At 33.3% G+C, this 16909-nt stretch overlaps 2 protein-coding genes across 2 annotated transcripts in view; both read left to right on the forward strand.

The window, feature by feature from the left end:
* Positions 1-7370, forward strand: part of LOC112017389 (uncharacterized) — an 11156-nt gene extending 3786 nt beyond the window's left edge. Inside the window, exons 2-3 of the mRNA XM_065779276.1 lie at positions 6412-6478; positions 7365-7370. Of these exons, the coding sequence (XP_065635348.1) occupies positions 6412-6478; positions 7365-7370 (73 nt within the window). The remainder of the gene's footprint in view (positions 1-6411; positions 6479-7364) is intronic.
* Positions 6216-16366, forward strand: LOC112016072 (factor of DNA methylation 4). The gene is made up of 8 exons (XM_024048566.2): positions 6216-6555; positions 7365-8438; positions 8547-8728; positions 9130-9198; positions 9306-9593; positions 10765-10977; positions 11080-11312; positions 16026-16366. The coding sequence occupies exons 2-7, from the start codon at positions 7373-7375 to the stop codon at positions 11308-11310; spliced, it is 2049 nt and encodes a 682-aa protein (XP_023904334.1). The 5' UTR covers positions 6216-6555; positions 7365-7372; the 3' UTR covers positions 11311-11312; positions 16026-16366.
* Positions 16367-16909: the final 543 nt, after the last annotated feature.

The raw sequence follows: 16909 nt of genomic DNA on the forward strand, positions 1-16909 counted from the left end.
GAAAGACTGGAAAAAAAAAAATGTAGCTACTGTAGCTACAGTGCCGCTTGAATCTGTAGCTATTGTTCAAAACTAAAAAATCAATTAAAAAATAAAAAAAAAAAAAAAAAAAAAAAAAACAAAAATTTACATCTATTTGATGTAATTACCATATATCACTATATCCGTTTGTAAGTATTATTTAAAGATGCCAAAACCCTCAAAACGTGATAGTGTGACACTCTATTGGATGTTATTTTCATTTGGGTCCAACTGACACTTTATTTCTCCACATTAGAATATCAAAACCTGGTTTATGGGATATTATTTTTCATGTGAATCCAACTGAATCTTTTGTCAAATTAAAAAATATTACAATAAACCAGTATCTTTTGGATCATCAAAATTATATGATTATACTAATCTTAAACGATCGCAAAGATCTTTTGAAAATTCGGATCATTTTGGGCAGGTGGGATCATAAAATTGTAGAATCGTAAAATTTAGATCGAGATTTTGATAACCATATTGTAAACAACTTTTTTTTTTTTTTTGAAAATTCAAATTCATGCATCATGCATGTGTCTTGTATATCTATTTTTAGGTACATCCTTGGAACCAAACATTGGAAATAAAGCAATACACGATGTATGGAAATCAAACTTAAGACCATGTCGTCAAGAAATTTGTAGTTTAATTTGTTGCCACCTTCTGGTAGTTTCAATGGAGACTTTTAGAGTTTAAATCCTCCTTCTCCCATGGTAACTAACGAATTAAAAAAAAAAAAAAAAACTCAAGACTATATATGAAAGAATCATATCTTTATTGGTATTTTGATATGATAGGAAAGAGTAATCAACATAGAACGAAAGCTATATGTTCCAATCTTATAGTATATTATATATATATATATATTAATAGATAAAACTTAGAGAAAGTCCATTAGAATTTCAAATTAGAGTCCAATTTTGCACTATGTGTCCTAAATTAATTATTTTTAGAGAGAGTTGTATTTCCTAATTTTAGAATCAAATGTGGGACTATATCATAAATATTCATCTAAGTGAGTTATTAAGTATATTAAACCAAAAAGTCTAGAATAAAATTTTATGAATGAATGTATGATTAATGTGATTATTTAACATACCAATGTATTTTTTTCTTAAATAATATAGGATCTTACAATTCGCAATCTGATCCCATGATCCCACTTACCTCTCACGATCCTACCTAATATCCTGATTTTGACAACCTTATTACAAGTGTTTTATGCTGTATATACCCATTTGCAAGGATACAACCTTATAAATTCATAAAATTTAAAATATTCTTTTCATCCTTAAAATATGGTTCATGTCATTTTTTCATCCTTGAAAGTAATGAGGATCTATTTTCGTCTTTAAAACTTAAAAATTTTCAACATTGTCATCTCGTCAATTCTTGTTAATTTTTTTTTCTAACGTGTTCAACAGATGGGTCAAAAATAGAATGTGACAATATTTCAGAGACAAAAATATAAACATATCTATGTTCCTTTCCTCGCTAAAGTATGGTTCTCGTTTGTCTCAAATTAAAATTCTTTTTCGGAAAATGCTTTCCTCAATTTGGGTCAATTGGGACACTGAAATTAAATATTAACAGTAGATTCAACACTAAAAGTGTTTATATTTAAGAAATGCATGCCAAGTTTATAACTAATGTCTTTAGAATTTTCATATACATTATAAAAAATCTAACATCCTATTAAACAAATCTACATTGAAGATGAGTCAATAAAAAATTTTAAATTCTTGGTGAACACGTCAAGTTGGATTTGGTCGAAATTGAGTCCGTATTAAAATGGGTCAAACTAGATTGGGTTGCTATTACTATTACCTTTTTTTTTTTTTTTAATGCAAGTTTAGACGGTTTAACAAATTCGGGTCAATTTTGCTAAGTCGAGCAATCTTTGTCATTTTGAAGATTTAAGAATATTTTTGTCATTTTGGATGTTTTTAGGGACTACTTTGATCATTTTTAACTTCTAAGCACTATTTTGATCATTTTAGGGTGCATTTAGATATCATCGCACACTCTTGGTGCGATAGTCACTCAACAAGTATAAGTGCTTGTGGGGTGTGAGGTGTGAGATGTGAGGTGTGAGGGATAAGGGCCGGAATTCAATTCTCCAAGAGAGAGCTTCACATACATATACGCTTAAATTAGAGTAGAATTTCTATCTTGTATTAAAAAAAAAAAGCATTTAGATGATATTATTTTTATTAATTTATTTGATTTATTATGTAAAAGTGTAGTTGTATTTTGAGAAAAGCAATTATTTGAAGAGTTATACATTCTCGTTTAAGATGAAAATAAGCTAAACTACCATTGCCTTAAGCTATGTACCTACTTAAAAAATAATAGGCTAAAATGCAAATTATATCCCTAAAATTTTGGAGGTATTTAGATTTTACATTCTAAAATTTTAGAGTTTGGATTTTATTTTTACCCCCTGAAGTTCTATTATGTTTGCATCAACAACCCATCTATCTATATCTTTTGTTAAATGCCACATAAACTTGCAATGTGTGTTTAGTTTGTCAGATAAAATGATGCCACATCATTTTTTAGCCTTAAAAAATTTAAACAATAAAAAATGACATGACATAATAAAAATGATGTGGTATCATTTTATTGGATGAACTAAATACACATGACAAACTTATGTGACACTTAACTAAAAATATGGAGGGAGGGACTATAAATACAAACTAAATAAAACTTCAAGGGTAAAATCTAAATTTTGATTCTTCAAGATGTAAAATCCAAACACCCCCAAATTTTAGAGGTATTATTTGCAATTTAGCATCCCCCCCCCCCCCAATATAAGCTGAAGTAGTAATTTGCAACATGTGTTTAGTTTGTCCAATAAAATGATGCCACATCATTTTTTTAGCCTCAAAAATTTTAAACAATAAAAAATGACATGATATAATAAAAATAATATGTTATCATTTTATTGAATAAACTAAATACACATAGCAAACTTATGTGACTCTTAACTAAAAATATGGAGGGAGGGACTATAAATACAAACTAAATAAAACTTCAAGGGTAAAATCTAAATATTGATTCTTCAAGGTGTAAAATCCAAACACCTCTAAACTAAATACACACACCCCAATATAAGCTGAACTATATAAGCCATTTAGGAGGTTTTTTTTTTTTTTTTTTTTTTTTTTTTTTTTTTTTTTTAAATAACTAGTAATTTCTATATAAAAGACAATATATTTTAAAAATAACATCTAAACTTTAGTTTTTTTTTTTTTTTTTTTGGAGGAAGTCTAAACTTTAGTTAGTCAGTTGAAACTTTAATATAATTTTATCTATATTAAATTATTGAGATACAAACATAAGGATGGTATGTAATGGTATTTAAATTTATTATATTAATAAAATTTATTATGACAAATGATCAAAATAATTAAAATAAGATTCTCAAAATTTGTTGAAATAGAAATTTAGTTGGATTAGCCAATAGAGTTTTAGCTAATCTGAACTATAATTAGAGTAGAATTTTGAATTTAACCATTTGCCACCCATACTTGAATCAAATCATGCCTTCATCAACAAGAATTTTAGTTGGATTAGCTAGTAGAGTTTTAACTAATCTGAACTATAATTAGAATATTGTAGGTATGATAGGCCTAGTAGTATATATATATATATATATATGTTGGGCTGGGGGCCCAATTCGAGGACACCTAGTAGTCCGAGAACGGGTAAACGCTGTCAAGGAGTTTGCGTTAGTGAATGAAGGGGTTGGGTTTGGTCATAAGAGTCCAAGAAAGTGGTCCGAGGAGGAATGCCTCATCGGTTGAGCAAAGCAGAGGTTCGAATGTGTGGTCTACCATCTAGGGCAATGTTCCGGGAGATTCTATTGATAAGGATACATATCATGAAGGCACGAGACAAAGGGGAAGTGATACCTCAATAGTGATTTTCAGTCTTACAGTTACTCCTAGAGACTTCAAGAAGGTGTTGATGGGATAGGAATCAACGTCAGAAATATGGTCTACACGTAGAGGGTGGAGATGAAAGAACGAAGACAGTATAAAAGAAAAAGAATACCCTGAGGAGAGGGGATCAGAGAATTAAGAGAAAAATACTGTAGGAACAAGAGCTAGAACTTGTAACCAAATTTAAAAGAGATATATACAAGAACTGATCTCCTCTGATTGTGCCAATGACGATTTTCTTTAGATAAAATTAGTTTATCTTTGCTTTCTTGTCATCTGGGCCAACTATAATTGTTGTCTAACTCATTAAAGCCTAGTTTTCTAACTTATTCTCTACAAATTCATTGTATTGGGCTCTTTGGACCTAAATCCTTTAACCCTTTGAGCTCAAGGATCAAAATCGTGCCCTTACAAATATAATTTTGAATTTAACCACATGCCACACCTACTTGAACCAAATCATGCTTTCATCAACAAGATATCATCAATACCTTAACATCAAATCATGCATTTAAAAATAAACACAATTTTAATCCTAAAAAACATAATTAATCGAATTATTAGAAAAATTAACATAATTAGATGCATATTAAAATTTTTGTCTAAGTTTAATACTACTTATGATCATTTTTATTTTTAATGAGATAATGTGTGGTGATTTTGGTTGAGTAGATATATAATTGATTTTTTTTTTTTTTTAATAGTTCATTAATATTGAACTCTTATGCTATATTTGGTAACTGTTTTTATTTTTTGTTTTCAATTTCTTGCTTTTAGGGGGGGAAAAACAATTTTCTTGTGTTTACAAAGTGGAAAACGTGTTTGATTAGTTGAAAAAAAAAGTAATTTTTTAAGAATAAAAACAGAAAATTTGTTTGGTTACTATTTTTGAGAATGTTCAATTTAAAAAAAAAAAAAAAGTATTCACAATATTTTGTCTATTCTCTCCGATTGTTAATCTTATCTAATACTCCTAAAGTAATGTTAAACTCAAGTGCTTTAGAAATAGCATTAAACTCATAGCCTAAAACTCAAATAGCATTCACCCTAGAGGGATTTGAAATTGAAATGCTTTGTATATAGCATTCAACTCATAGGTCATAACAAGAACTTATAATTAAAAATTTCAAACTAATGTAAGAAAATAGGCTTTTAAATGTTATAGAGACAATCAATGACTACAGTTTATATGAAGGCATCAAAGATGCCTATGATTCACTAACATCAAACTTATCAATGATGCTTATTCGTCAACATTAATAGTGTTTGATGGCTCGCCTGAGTTATTTCTACTTTCACCGTTAACAATAAGGTCGTCAACATTGAATTCATTAGACAAATGATTATTTCTTGTTGCCAGCCGAATGAAGTTATAAATTGTGCAATAGGGTCTCATTACCAAAGTTACGAATATTGTTTCAGTGCCTATTTTAGTTTATCTATTGAAATGAAATATTTCAATACCAATCTATTTCGATATATTATTTCAAAGTTACCGTTATTAATTTTGTTATTTATATACATATCATTTTTTTTTTTTTACATATTATTGGTCAAAAGCCATATAATTTATTAAAAACCTTAAAATTATAAATTGGAAAGAAAAACTATTTTCTATTTTCCAATGATTTCAATTTATCAAACAAGTTTTTGGTTGCTGGAAATAGAAAATGGTCATTGAAAAAAACAAATTGAGAAAAAGAATAGTTACAAAATATATGCATAATATTTTGCACTCATTAACTGATATGAGACAAAGATTAAAAAAATTTAAATAGACACAACAAAAATTAGATCGCGATTAAAATTAATTTAATTTTCTATGAAAAATAATTATTCATGAAGCGTGCATCACAAGTTTTAAATATTAAAAAAGAAAAAAGAAGTGAAGTGGGCTGATATATCTTTGAAGTCAAGGTCCTTTCATGCCAAATGGCAAGACCCAAATCCTCCATTCCTCAACATCCACGTGTATATCTTCGTATTCGGGCCCCACACGATCAGTGCACATGACCCGGACCCCACAAGATACGTCGCCGTCACCATTAACCGATACTCCCAAAACCGATACTCGCTTGCTTATAGTTACTTATATCCCAACACTACCCTCTAACTTCAACATCTTCAATACATTTCACCCCCAAAACTTCTGAAAAAACCACAGAAATGCCATCCAATCAACCGCGAGTACATACCCTCATCCTCCACTCGCGCTAATTTTTATTTCCCTTCGTAAAAGCAGCGAAAAAAATAAGAGAGAATCAAGGATGGGGTTGTTCTGGAAAGACGAAGAGTTTATAGTGCGTGTTTGCAGAGCTCTCTCCCTTCAAATCATTTCTCAATTTACACACTAAAATTAAACTCCAAAGATTCTCTCTCTCTCTCAAAAACTCTGAGAAATTCTTAGTCTTCTAGAAATCTCTGGGCCATTTAGCGTTGTAGACGACGAAGAGCCTTTCCACGGCGTCGTTTCGTCGTCTCAGTCTGTTACTGTCGCTTCTGTTTTTTTTTTTTTTTTTTTTGTTGCTTAAAAAGCGTTTGGGGAAAGCGAATAGGGTTCCAGAAAACTTGTTCTAAGGTAACAACGATACACAACAATAAGTTCTTTTATATGTATGTATATACATTTGTGTAATGTATGGATGGATGTTTGTGCTCTGTTTGGTTGATATGAAAATGTGATGAAAGAGAGAGAAAATGAGCTGTTAAATATGAGTTTGACGTGATTTTTATTTTATTTTTTTCAGTTTCTTTTTACTAGGCTAAGGTTTTGATTGTTGGTGCATTGTTTGGTTGCTGAGAAAATGTAGGAGAATAAGAAAAGAAACGGAAACGCTTTGGATTATTACACAATTGCTCAGTTAGCATGTAGTGATTGGTATATAATAAAACTGAACTCAGTTGTTGGCCAATGTGAAAATGATAACTCAGTTGTATTGATCATAACTTGTCACTTCATTAAGTTGTGAAAATATTTGATGTGTCACCATCATTGCTCTTGTTTTTGATTAGCCAATGACCTACTAGATTCACGGACCTGAGTTGTGGATGCTATAACTGTTTTTTTTTAGCTGATCTTCTAAATTTCATAAAATTGGTGACATTGAAAAGTGGGTAGCACGTGTAAGCTATCAATTTCAGTAAAGGGTTATAGTTATTTGATTATATTGGAAGCAGAACAGTGTGTTACATGATAATTTGGACAACCATTGAAGAATCATCACTTATAGAAACAGAGAACTGAACTAAAGATTACTTTCTTTCTTCTGAAATTTGTGTGTTTCCTCATTGTGTTTTTAAATCATAATTGCATTGTTGTTTAATTAGGAAAGATAGAAATAACGAATGGAAATAAAATCTAACTATTTGGTTTTTGATGTGTTTCAGGTTTGAAAATGTCTTCCAGTTCAGAAGAAGATATTAGCGAGAAGAATTTGAAGGACTATGAGTATGAGCAGTATAGTGATTTGAAGAAAGGAAGAATTAAGGTTAAATATTCTAGTACAGTATATAGATGCCCATACTGCCCTGGGAAGAGGAAGCAAGATCTCTACTACAAAGATCTTCTCCATCATGCTTCTAGTTTTGGTAGATCAACGAGTAGGGGAGTAAAAACAAAAGCAAAGCACTTAGCTTTAGAGAGGTATATGAAAAGGTATCTTGATGGGCAGGGTCATTCAGAATCTGCCAAAAAATCTGAATGTACCTCAATGCCTTATGGTGATAAGAAGTTTGCACGCTCTAGGAGGCCTCTTGATGTGCCAGTTCCTTTCGAACAGTCTAAAAAATCTGAATCTACCCCCACGCCTGATGGTGATCATCCAAGGAGGCATCATGATGTTCGGGGTCATTCAGAACCCTCCAAAAAATCTGAACATCACCATTTAGCTGATGGTGATCAAGAGTTTGTGTATCCTTGGATGGGCATTCTTGCAAACATTCAAACTGAATGGAAACAAGGAAAAAAAGTTGCTGAGAGTGGCTCAAAACTCAGGGATGAGTTTTTAAGAAAGGGGTTTAATCCTCTGAAGGTTTTTCCCTTATGGGGATATAGGGGCCACACAGGATTTGCCATAGTAGAGTTTAAGAATGACTGGGCTGGTTTCAACAATGCTATGTCATTTGAGAAGAGTTTTGAAGTTGAGCATTGTGGGAAAAGGGACTACTATGGACACGAAAATCCAGGAAATAAGCTGTATGGATGGGTGGCCCGAAGTGATGATTATTACTCAAGAGGTTTTATTGGTGACCATCTAAAAAAGAACGCTGATTTGAAAACCATTTCTGCCAAAGAAGCAGAAGATCAACGGAAGGCATCAAAACTTGTCTCGAACTTAACAAATACCCTTGCGAGCAAGAGTTTGCACCTTGAAGAGATGAAGAACAAATATCTTGAGACCAATGCATCTCTAAACAGATTGATGATGGCTAAGGATACAATGCTTAAGAAGTTCAATGAACGTATGCTCAAATTTCACATTTTTCCTGAAGTGAATTTACTTTGTTCTGTATGTTTTCAACTACCATTCCTTACAGTAACTAACTTTAAGTTTCAATTTATGTTGTCAGAGATAAGAATGGTGCAGCAGAAATCACACAATCATTTTGCACAGATCTCCTTGGAGCATCAGAAGAGTACGCAGCGTTTAGAAGAACAAATGAAAAGACTTGAGCAGCGTGAGAAGGAATTGCAGCAACGTGAGGCTCAGAATGAAACTGAGAGAAGGGAGCTTCTTGATGAGAAAAAAATGGTAATTTATATCTTTCCATATTAAGATTGTTAAGTCTTAATAGATTGATAATCTTAGCTTGAAAACCTTTTTTTTTTTTTTTTCACTGAAGCTTGAAAAATCAATTGACGAAAAAAGTTATTTTGAAATAGATCATGCCCTGTTTGGGGATTTAAAAAATGTCTCATTGGCATCCTTAGCTGGACTGTATTTCATTCATTCAGAATTCTCTAGATAAAATGTTTTTACATTGCTAGCAGTGAAGTCAGATATTAGTAATTAGAATTAAAAAACTAAGAATTTTGGATTGCAAAATCCTTTATTGGAAGGACTAGTACTCTAAATATCCTATTCCTGGAAATACTAGGTGGAAATTCTAAACATATTATGAAATGCACCAACATCAATTTTTGTCTTTTCAGGTTGAAAGGGCTACCTTAGAGCAAAAATATGCTGATGAAAAAGTGTTAAAGTTGGCAGAGGAACAAAAGGTGCGTTTTCCATTCTTTCTCTTGAGCTGGATCTGAGAGAAAAATATTAAAAAGTGTATCAATTATAGAACTTGCATTATTTATTTGTGTTTGATTGGCAATTGCAGATAGAAAAGGAGAAGCTTCACAGCAAAATTATTGAACTGGAAAAGAAACTTGATGCTAGACAAGCACTAGAGCTGGAGATCGAGCGGATGAGAGGGGCTTTACACGTGATGAAACATATGGGTGAAGATGGGGATATGGAGGTGAAAAAAAATATGGATGCAATTAAAGAAGATTTGAAGGAGAAGGAAGAAGAATTGGAAAACATGGAAGCACTTCAGCAAGCTCTTGTCATCAAGGAGCGCAAAAGTAATGATGAACTGCAAGAGGCTCGCAAAGAATTAATATCAGTAAGTGTTTGTCTTTCAACTCTAATGTGTTCATTCTAATGGATTGGTTTGCTAGTGGGTTATCAATAGCCATTTTAGGACAAAATGCCGTAGCAATACATTGTTATTTGAGGGTTTGAAACACCATACTGAGAATGGCATAAATTAACTTTCACACACACACACACACACACACACACACAGAGAAGATATCGCTATAGATAATGTTTAACCAATACATGAGGTGGGGACTATGGACTTAGTGTATATTAAATTTTAAAAAAAAAAAATCTGAATGAGAAACACAGATGAAATTGTAGGAAAAGATATAATATTTTAAAATTTTAACATGTCAGTTTTGACAAAAAGAATTCTTTCAATCATATTCTGGTGCAGAGTGATTCCATTGATCTTTTGTGACCCAATCTTTAATCTTAAGTTGATGAAACATGCTTAGGGAAAAGCTTTCCACATATAAAAAACTTTCTAGAACAAGAAAATATAAATATACAAAAGGTTATTTAAAGGAGTACCATAACCCTATTAATTTCATTTGAAGGGGACAGTCTTCTTCTTCTTCTTCTTCTTCTTAGGGCAGGAGGGCAATTAGTTTGTGGACAACCTTGCCTTGGCCTGATCATAGCAGCATCTACCTGCTGAGGAATCAATGGGAGAGGGGGTAGTCTTATTCTTTCCTTCTTTGATGCAACTTGAAATCCCAGCTATAAATTGGACATTACAATTTCAATAGGGAAATATTGGGGAAACTGAAGTGTGTCAAATATTGTAATTTATTTTATTTTCTTATGATGGCTTCTCCTGCTCTTTGCACCTATTTATAAGTAAATAACTTGCGTATGCACAGCAAATGCTATTAGGTTCAATATGCTAAATAAGGTATGAAATGAGCTACACTTTATATGCACATCCTGCACGAAGACAAAAGAACTGGTAAATAATCTCTGTCAGTTATATATATATATATATGTATAAAATGATGAACAAGCGATCTTCCTTACAAGCATAGTTCATTGTCTGGCTGCACTATTATCTGTTCAATTTTGGATATACAGATAAGGTCAGTTACTTACTTAAGAACTTTGTTAGATATCTTGTCCTTAAATTATGCTTTTAATCCAACGTGAAAATGCTTGTGTCCTTTGGTTGGAAGTATAATTTCCTTGTTTCACAGGGAATGAGGGAAGTGTCAACTCGTGCTTTTATTGGCACCAAGAGAATGGGGGAGCTTGACACCAAGCCATTTCTCACTGCAATGAAGAGAAAAGCTTCTAATGAAGAAGCAGCTCAGAAAGCAATAGAACTGTGTTCACAATGGGAGGATTATCTTAGGGATCCAAGCTGGCACCCCTTTAAGATAATCACAGATAAAGAAGGAAATAGTAAGGTATGCCTATACTGAAAATATGTGCCTTAAGGTATTCCAAATTCTCAGATATCCAATACTTTTTGTATACTTTCTAATGGTATATTGGATATGGATTTACAGGAAGAAATCAATGAAGAAGATGAAAAAATGAAGAGCTTGAAGAATGATGGTGATGATGAAGTTTATGAGGCCGTCAAAGTAGCCTTGATGGAGATGAATGAATACAATCCGAGTGGTCGGTACATAATACAAGAGCTATGGAATTTTAAAGAAGGAAGAAAGGCAACGTTGAAAGAAGGAGTCTTGCATGTACTAAATAAGTGGAAATCTCTTAAACGAAAGAGGCGCTGAAGGTGTGTATTTTAATTGTTACATTGGGCTTTTTTTTTAGGTTGCATAAAACGAGTTAAATATTTTACTAAAGGAAAAGGTACATAACCATATTCTCAGTTATTACTTACATATTACAAGCCAGATACAAACTTAGACTTAACCATACAGACATAACACTTAGTAACACCTAGTAACTTAGTACGGAACACATATCCACTTCAAAACAACTATATCATTTATGTAAATGGAAGCCCTCATCCTATCCCACATGTAGGTAGTAAACAAAAAGGTGGGGGTATGTGTCATATTGCACTTCCCTCTGGATTTGTTTTTTCCCTTTCTCTGCTAGTGCATCTGCCACCCTGTTATCTTCCTTGTAGACGTTTTTAATTCAGGGGGGCTGAGTTCCCGCTTGAACCAGGTACTTGCAATCACAAATTAAGTTTGTGAGTAATGGTGGATAATTACTATCATCAGTGAGTAGCCAGTTATAGGCCAATTGGGAGTCTGTTTCCACAATGAGGTGATTGAATCCCTTATTTTGAGCTAGTTGGAGTCCAAATTGTATTGCCCACAATTCCGCCACAATGCTTGTTGTTGTGCCTATATTTAATGAAAACCCAAGCACCCAATTGCCATATTCATCTCTAAAAATCCCACCACCTCCAGAAGGGCCAGGACAGCCCTCTGCATGACCATCACCATCAGTATTGAGTTTTACATAATTCTGTGGGAGAGAGGACCATGCTATTAGTTTCCCTTGTCTGGAATAGTGTCTTGTTTTAATGCCACTGAGATGGGTGAATTTAATTGCATGATTGTGAGCAATTAGTATGTCTAGTGGTTTTGACTCCAGAATATAATATTAGCTATATACCTATCAAAAAAAAATATTAAATGGTTGCTGGCTATCCAAATTGACCACGTTTTGAAATCAAATATGGTTGCCCAGGTGTTAGTGTACATTGGGGTTTTTTTATTCAGGTTTTGATGTATTCATTGTTCTATACTAGGTTGGAAAAAATTTTAAGGTTACTGGGTATAGTTAATGAATTCCAAACTTGTAAGGACCAAGTACAATCTTGCAAAACATGTAGAGGTGTTTCTAATAGTGAACATCTAGGACATTGATCATTGGGTTCCAGGCTATGAACTAAACTATTGTTATGTATTTGGCTGTGCGCAGCTTTCCAGAGGAATAATTTTATTTTGGGTGTGCATGGAGCTTTCCAAATATAGCTGAGAGATAGCTGCCCTTCAGGTGGTTATAAGATTGTAGGGCTTAAAAAGCTGACTTAACTGTGCATTTGCCTTTCTCATTTGGTCAGATTTGGTGGTCTGGATAATGATTAGCTATAGGCATTGGAAAGGCTCTTATGATATTTTGGAGCCAAGATGGTAATTGGAATGATACGGAAGTGAATTTCCATTGACCATGAGTGTTGTGTGCTTGTGCCATTGTGAGGAGTTGATCATGAATTGTTAAAGGGCCCTCAGTGCCTTAAAGGCCCACAAGGTAGCCAATCATCACTCCAGAATTTAATGTGTTCATCATTTCCCACTTTCCATATAAGCCTCTGTTTTAAGAAATTTTTCCCAATTATGATGGCTTGCTATGTGTGTGAACAAGTTTGTGGTTTACTAGCTTCCAAAAAAGTTGTGTTTGGGGAAATATCATTGTTTTAGAATAGAAGCCCATAACGAGTTGGGTTGATTCCATAATATACAAGCTAGATTAGTGAGGAAAGCCAAATTGGTGGTCTTCATAGGTCTAATACCAATTCCACCCTTAGATTCGTGAAGATTTACTTGGAGCTAACTTATAAGATGGATCTTTTTACTTGCGAGTGTTTCCTCATAAGAAACATTGGGTCATGGTATCCATTTTGTCTAGCACTGTTGTGGGGGTAAGGGTTGTTTGCATGGTATATAAGGTAATGGATGTTGTAACTGATTGGATGAGAGTGAGACAGCTAGCCATGGTAAGGTATTTGTTTTCCATCCTTGAAGTTGGGCTCTTATTTGGTCTACCAGATTAGTTGAAATGAGCAGGCTTCTTAGGTGTTGTAAGAAGAGGTGTTCCAAGGCAATTTCCCATTGAGAGGTGATAGGAATCTCAACCATATTGGCAATAGTATCTTTAATATGCATTGGAGTGTTTCGTGAAAAGAAAAGTTTAGATTTGGCTGTGTTAAAAATTTTGCCAGATGCCTAACTGAATTGGTAAAATATTTCAAATAGCTGACTACATTCAGAAGGTATGGCTTGGGCAAAAAGGAACATATCATCAGCAAATAGCACATGGTTGAAAATGAAGCCCATGGAGTTTCTTTATGGAAGTACATTAGAGGTGGTTGGGGAATTATCTCTCAAGGAAGCATTTCCGATGTTGTATCACATAGCAAGGAATAAGGATGCATTTGTGGCAGAATATTTGCGTTGGCAAAATGAGATTGCACATTGGGTTGTGCTTTTTGTTAGATCAATACAAGATTGGGAACTAGCAAATTTGGAATCTTTCTTCTCTCTTCTTTATTCTTCTAAGATGGATGGGAATAAGGAAGATAAATTGGTGTGGTTAGCTGTCCAGAGTGGTTCTTTTGAAGTGAAGTTGTTTTATTCAATATTATCTAACAGAGGTCATCATCCCTTCCCTTGGAAAAGTATTTGGAAGGTGAAAGCTCCTACTAAGGTAGCTTTTTTTACTTGGACAGCGGCAAAGGGGAGGATTCTAACTTTGGATAGTTTGAGGAAGAGAAATATTTGTGTTGTTAACAGGTGTTGTATGTGTAAAAATAATTGGGAATTGAAGAACCACCTGCTCATTCATTGTCCTTTTGCCTTTGGCTTACAGTCCTTTGTATTTAGCTTATTTGGTCTTTCCTGGGTTATGCATAAACAAGTGGTTAAGTCTCTTGCTTGTTGGCTTAGAAGTGTTGGGTGACATAGGACAGCAATTCTTTGGGGTGTTATTCCGCAGTTTATTATGTGGAACATATTGCGAGAATGAAACAAAAGAATCTTTGAAGGGGAGGAGTGTTCTATCATCGAGTTTAAGCGAATTCTCCTTCTGTCTTTGTTTGAATAGATGACTGCTTTGAGTGGTCTAGACATACCCTCTGTTTTAGATTTTGTAGATTTTTGTAATTTTGGGTAGATTTTTGCTTTCCTTGTACACTTCCTGTTTACCAAGAAAGTGGTTGTTTCCTAATGCTAATTGGCTTCAGATTCCTTGTATAGATAGCTTGGTCCATCATGAGTGAGACAGTTTAGACAAATAATAAATAAATATGGGGATAAAAGATCTCCTTGTTTAGGCAATATTGGGCCTTCTTTACCATTCCATAAAATTTTCAAGGTAGTGGTAGTTACACAATTCATGATAAGATCAATAGTGGAAGGTGGAAACTTGTAAAATATTAGAGATTCATGTATAAAATGCCAGTTCAGTCTATCTCTATCATAAGCCTTGTCCAAGACAATTTTGGTTGCAAAGCACCCTTGCTTTCCTTTCTTGTGTTGAAGGTAGTGAATTAATTCCTGAACTAGGACATAGCTATCACTTGTCCATCTACCCAGGACATAGCCCAATTGGGCAGGTCCAGGGTGAATGAAGTTATTAAGATAAGGTTTTAGTTGGGTCACCAGAATTTTGGCAATGAGTTTATATAGTGAATTACATAAACTAATAGGACGAAAATGAGTAACGAGTTCGGGATTAGTATTTTTAGGAATCAAAATGATTTTAGTGTGATTCAAAGGCTGGGGGATAGTTTCAGTAATAAATATAATTTGGATGAATTTTGTAATATCTTCAACTATAATCTGCTAACTTGTTCAATAAAAATATGCATGAAACCCATCAGGTTTTGAAGCTTTAAAAGCTCCCATGCTAAATAACACCTGGTGGATTTCTTCTGGGGATGGAAGCTGGGACAAGGATTTTTGAAAATCTGATACCGCTAGAGATTCAAAGGACCATGGCTTTGGGTGTGTGAGGGTTGCACTGGTATTATTCAGAGAGCTGAAAAGGTTTTGAAAGTGGTTATGAATGAGGCTAGAGAGTTAGGACTCAACCAGCTACTGCCCACTGTCATCTTTAAGAGTAGTTACTTAATTTCGAGCTTTGTGTTGGATGGTGGTAAGATGAAAGTATTTTGTATTGGCATCCCCATAAGAGAGCCAAGTAATCCTAGACTTCATATGCCAAATTCCTGATATAACACCTGATTATGATGTTGCATCAGTTCCTTCTCTAGTTGTATAAGTGATGGGGAAAAACGGGTGGACAACGCTTGTTGAATACCCTCAAGTCATGCTAGTAGATGTCATTGGGGCAATGTTCAATACGAAGCATATAAGGGTATAAGGTTTTTAGAAAATTAATAATAATAAATGAGGCATACGCAGGTTACACTGTAATGTAGTGCATTTGTTGAATTCTGTGTACTTATGCTAGTAGTTAATAAATGTAAACACCAGTTAGAAGTCAAGGAAATATTGGATTGCTTAGTTGCTTCCATTAGCATTATTTCGAAGCCATTTTCATGATTTCTATAATTTTTTTGGATTCCCTTATTTTGCAAGTTATCCATGCAAGAACATGGATACTGGTTGGCACAGATTGATCTTCTATTCAATAAATCTTGTTTTAGGTCATTATTTCATCCTCAAATATATAGATTAGGAATTTTAGGTATTTCATGCTATTTTAATTCTAATTTATTTTTCAGGATTTGTGGCCGAAGAGTGGTTTTATTAAGGAAACATGGATGTGGTGCTTCAAGAGTTTCAACGATTTTGTATACTTGGGTCAATGGTAGGCTATTGTAATGCATATCCGTAATCAGATGGAGTATTAGAAACTTTAGAATTTTCCTTTTGGTGATTTATCCTTTCTGTGTATGAAAAGATAGAATGAACAGATGAGATCGGATGATGGTAGTTTTTATTGTTTTGCATTAGGTGTTGGAATATATTAGGATCAAGCTTCACAACTTTTAGGATATGTTACATCACTACTTGATAACTTTTCATTTAATAATATCTTGATAACTTTTCATTTAGAAAAATATCTCGAAAGTTTGTGTTTTTTTTTTGTTCATAACAAGTCTCATATTCTTTTAGGTTATGTTAACTATTATATTAATGAGATAGTTATTGATATATCTGATTATTTTGATATTTTGCAAGCGTTTACGATATGAGGAGACAATGTGATATTAGGAAACAATGTAATCAAATGATGGCTTTGTTAAAGGCACGTTTTGGAAAAAAAAAAAAGTTAAATAAGTCTCTTGAACTTGACTTTGTGCGTGTAAGAGAGTTACACTTAATATAACATTTTCAATATTATAGCACTTAATTAGGGTTTTATTTTTAATAAACAAATATGCCATTTAGTTACATTATCTCCTCCTACCATTCATACTTGCAAAATATACAAATTAATTATTTGTAATAATGGTGGTTATTCTTTCATTCGGACTGTTTGGTTTCTCACGCAATTGAAATTGGGTAGAAATATAGACTCTGGCTTGTGCTTTCGACTCGTTTGTGGTTCAGGCCTTGTATGATGTATCTGTTTCTTAGTTGATGAAATTTTCTTACCTGTCCA

Source organism: Quercus suber, unplaced genomic scaffold (assembly GCF_002906115.3).
Source record: "Quercus suber isolate HL8 unplaced genomic scaffold, Cork oak 2.0 scaffold_203, whole genome shotgun sequence".
NCBI lineage: Eukaryota > Viridiplantae > Streptophyta > Magnoliopsida > Fagales > Fagaceae > Quercus > Quercus suber.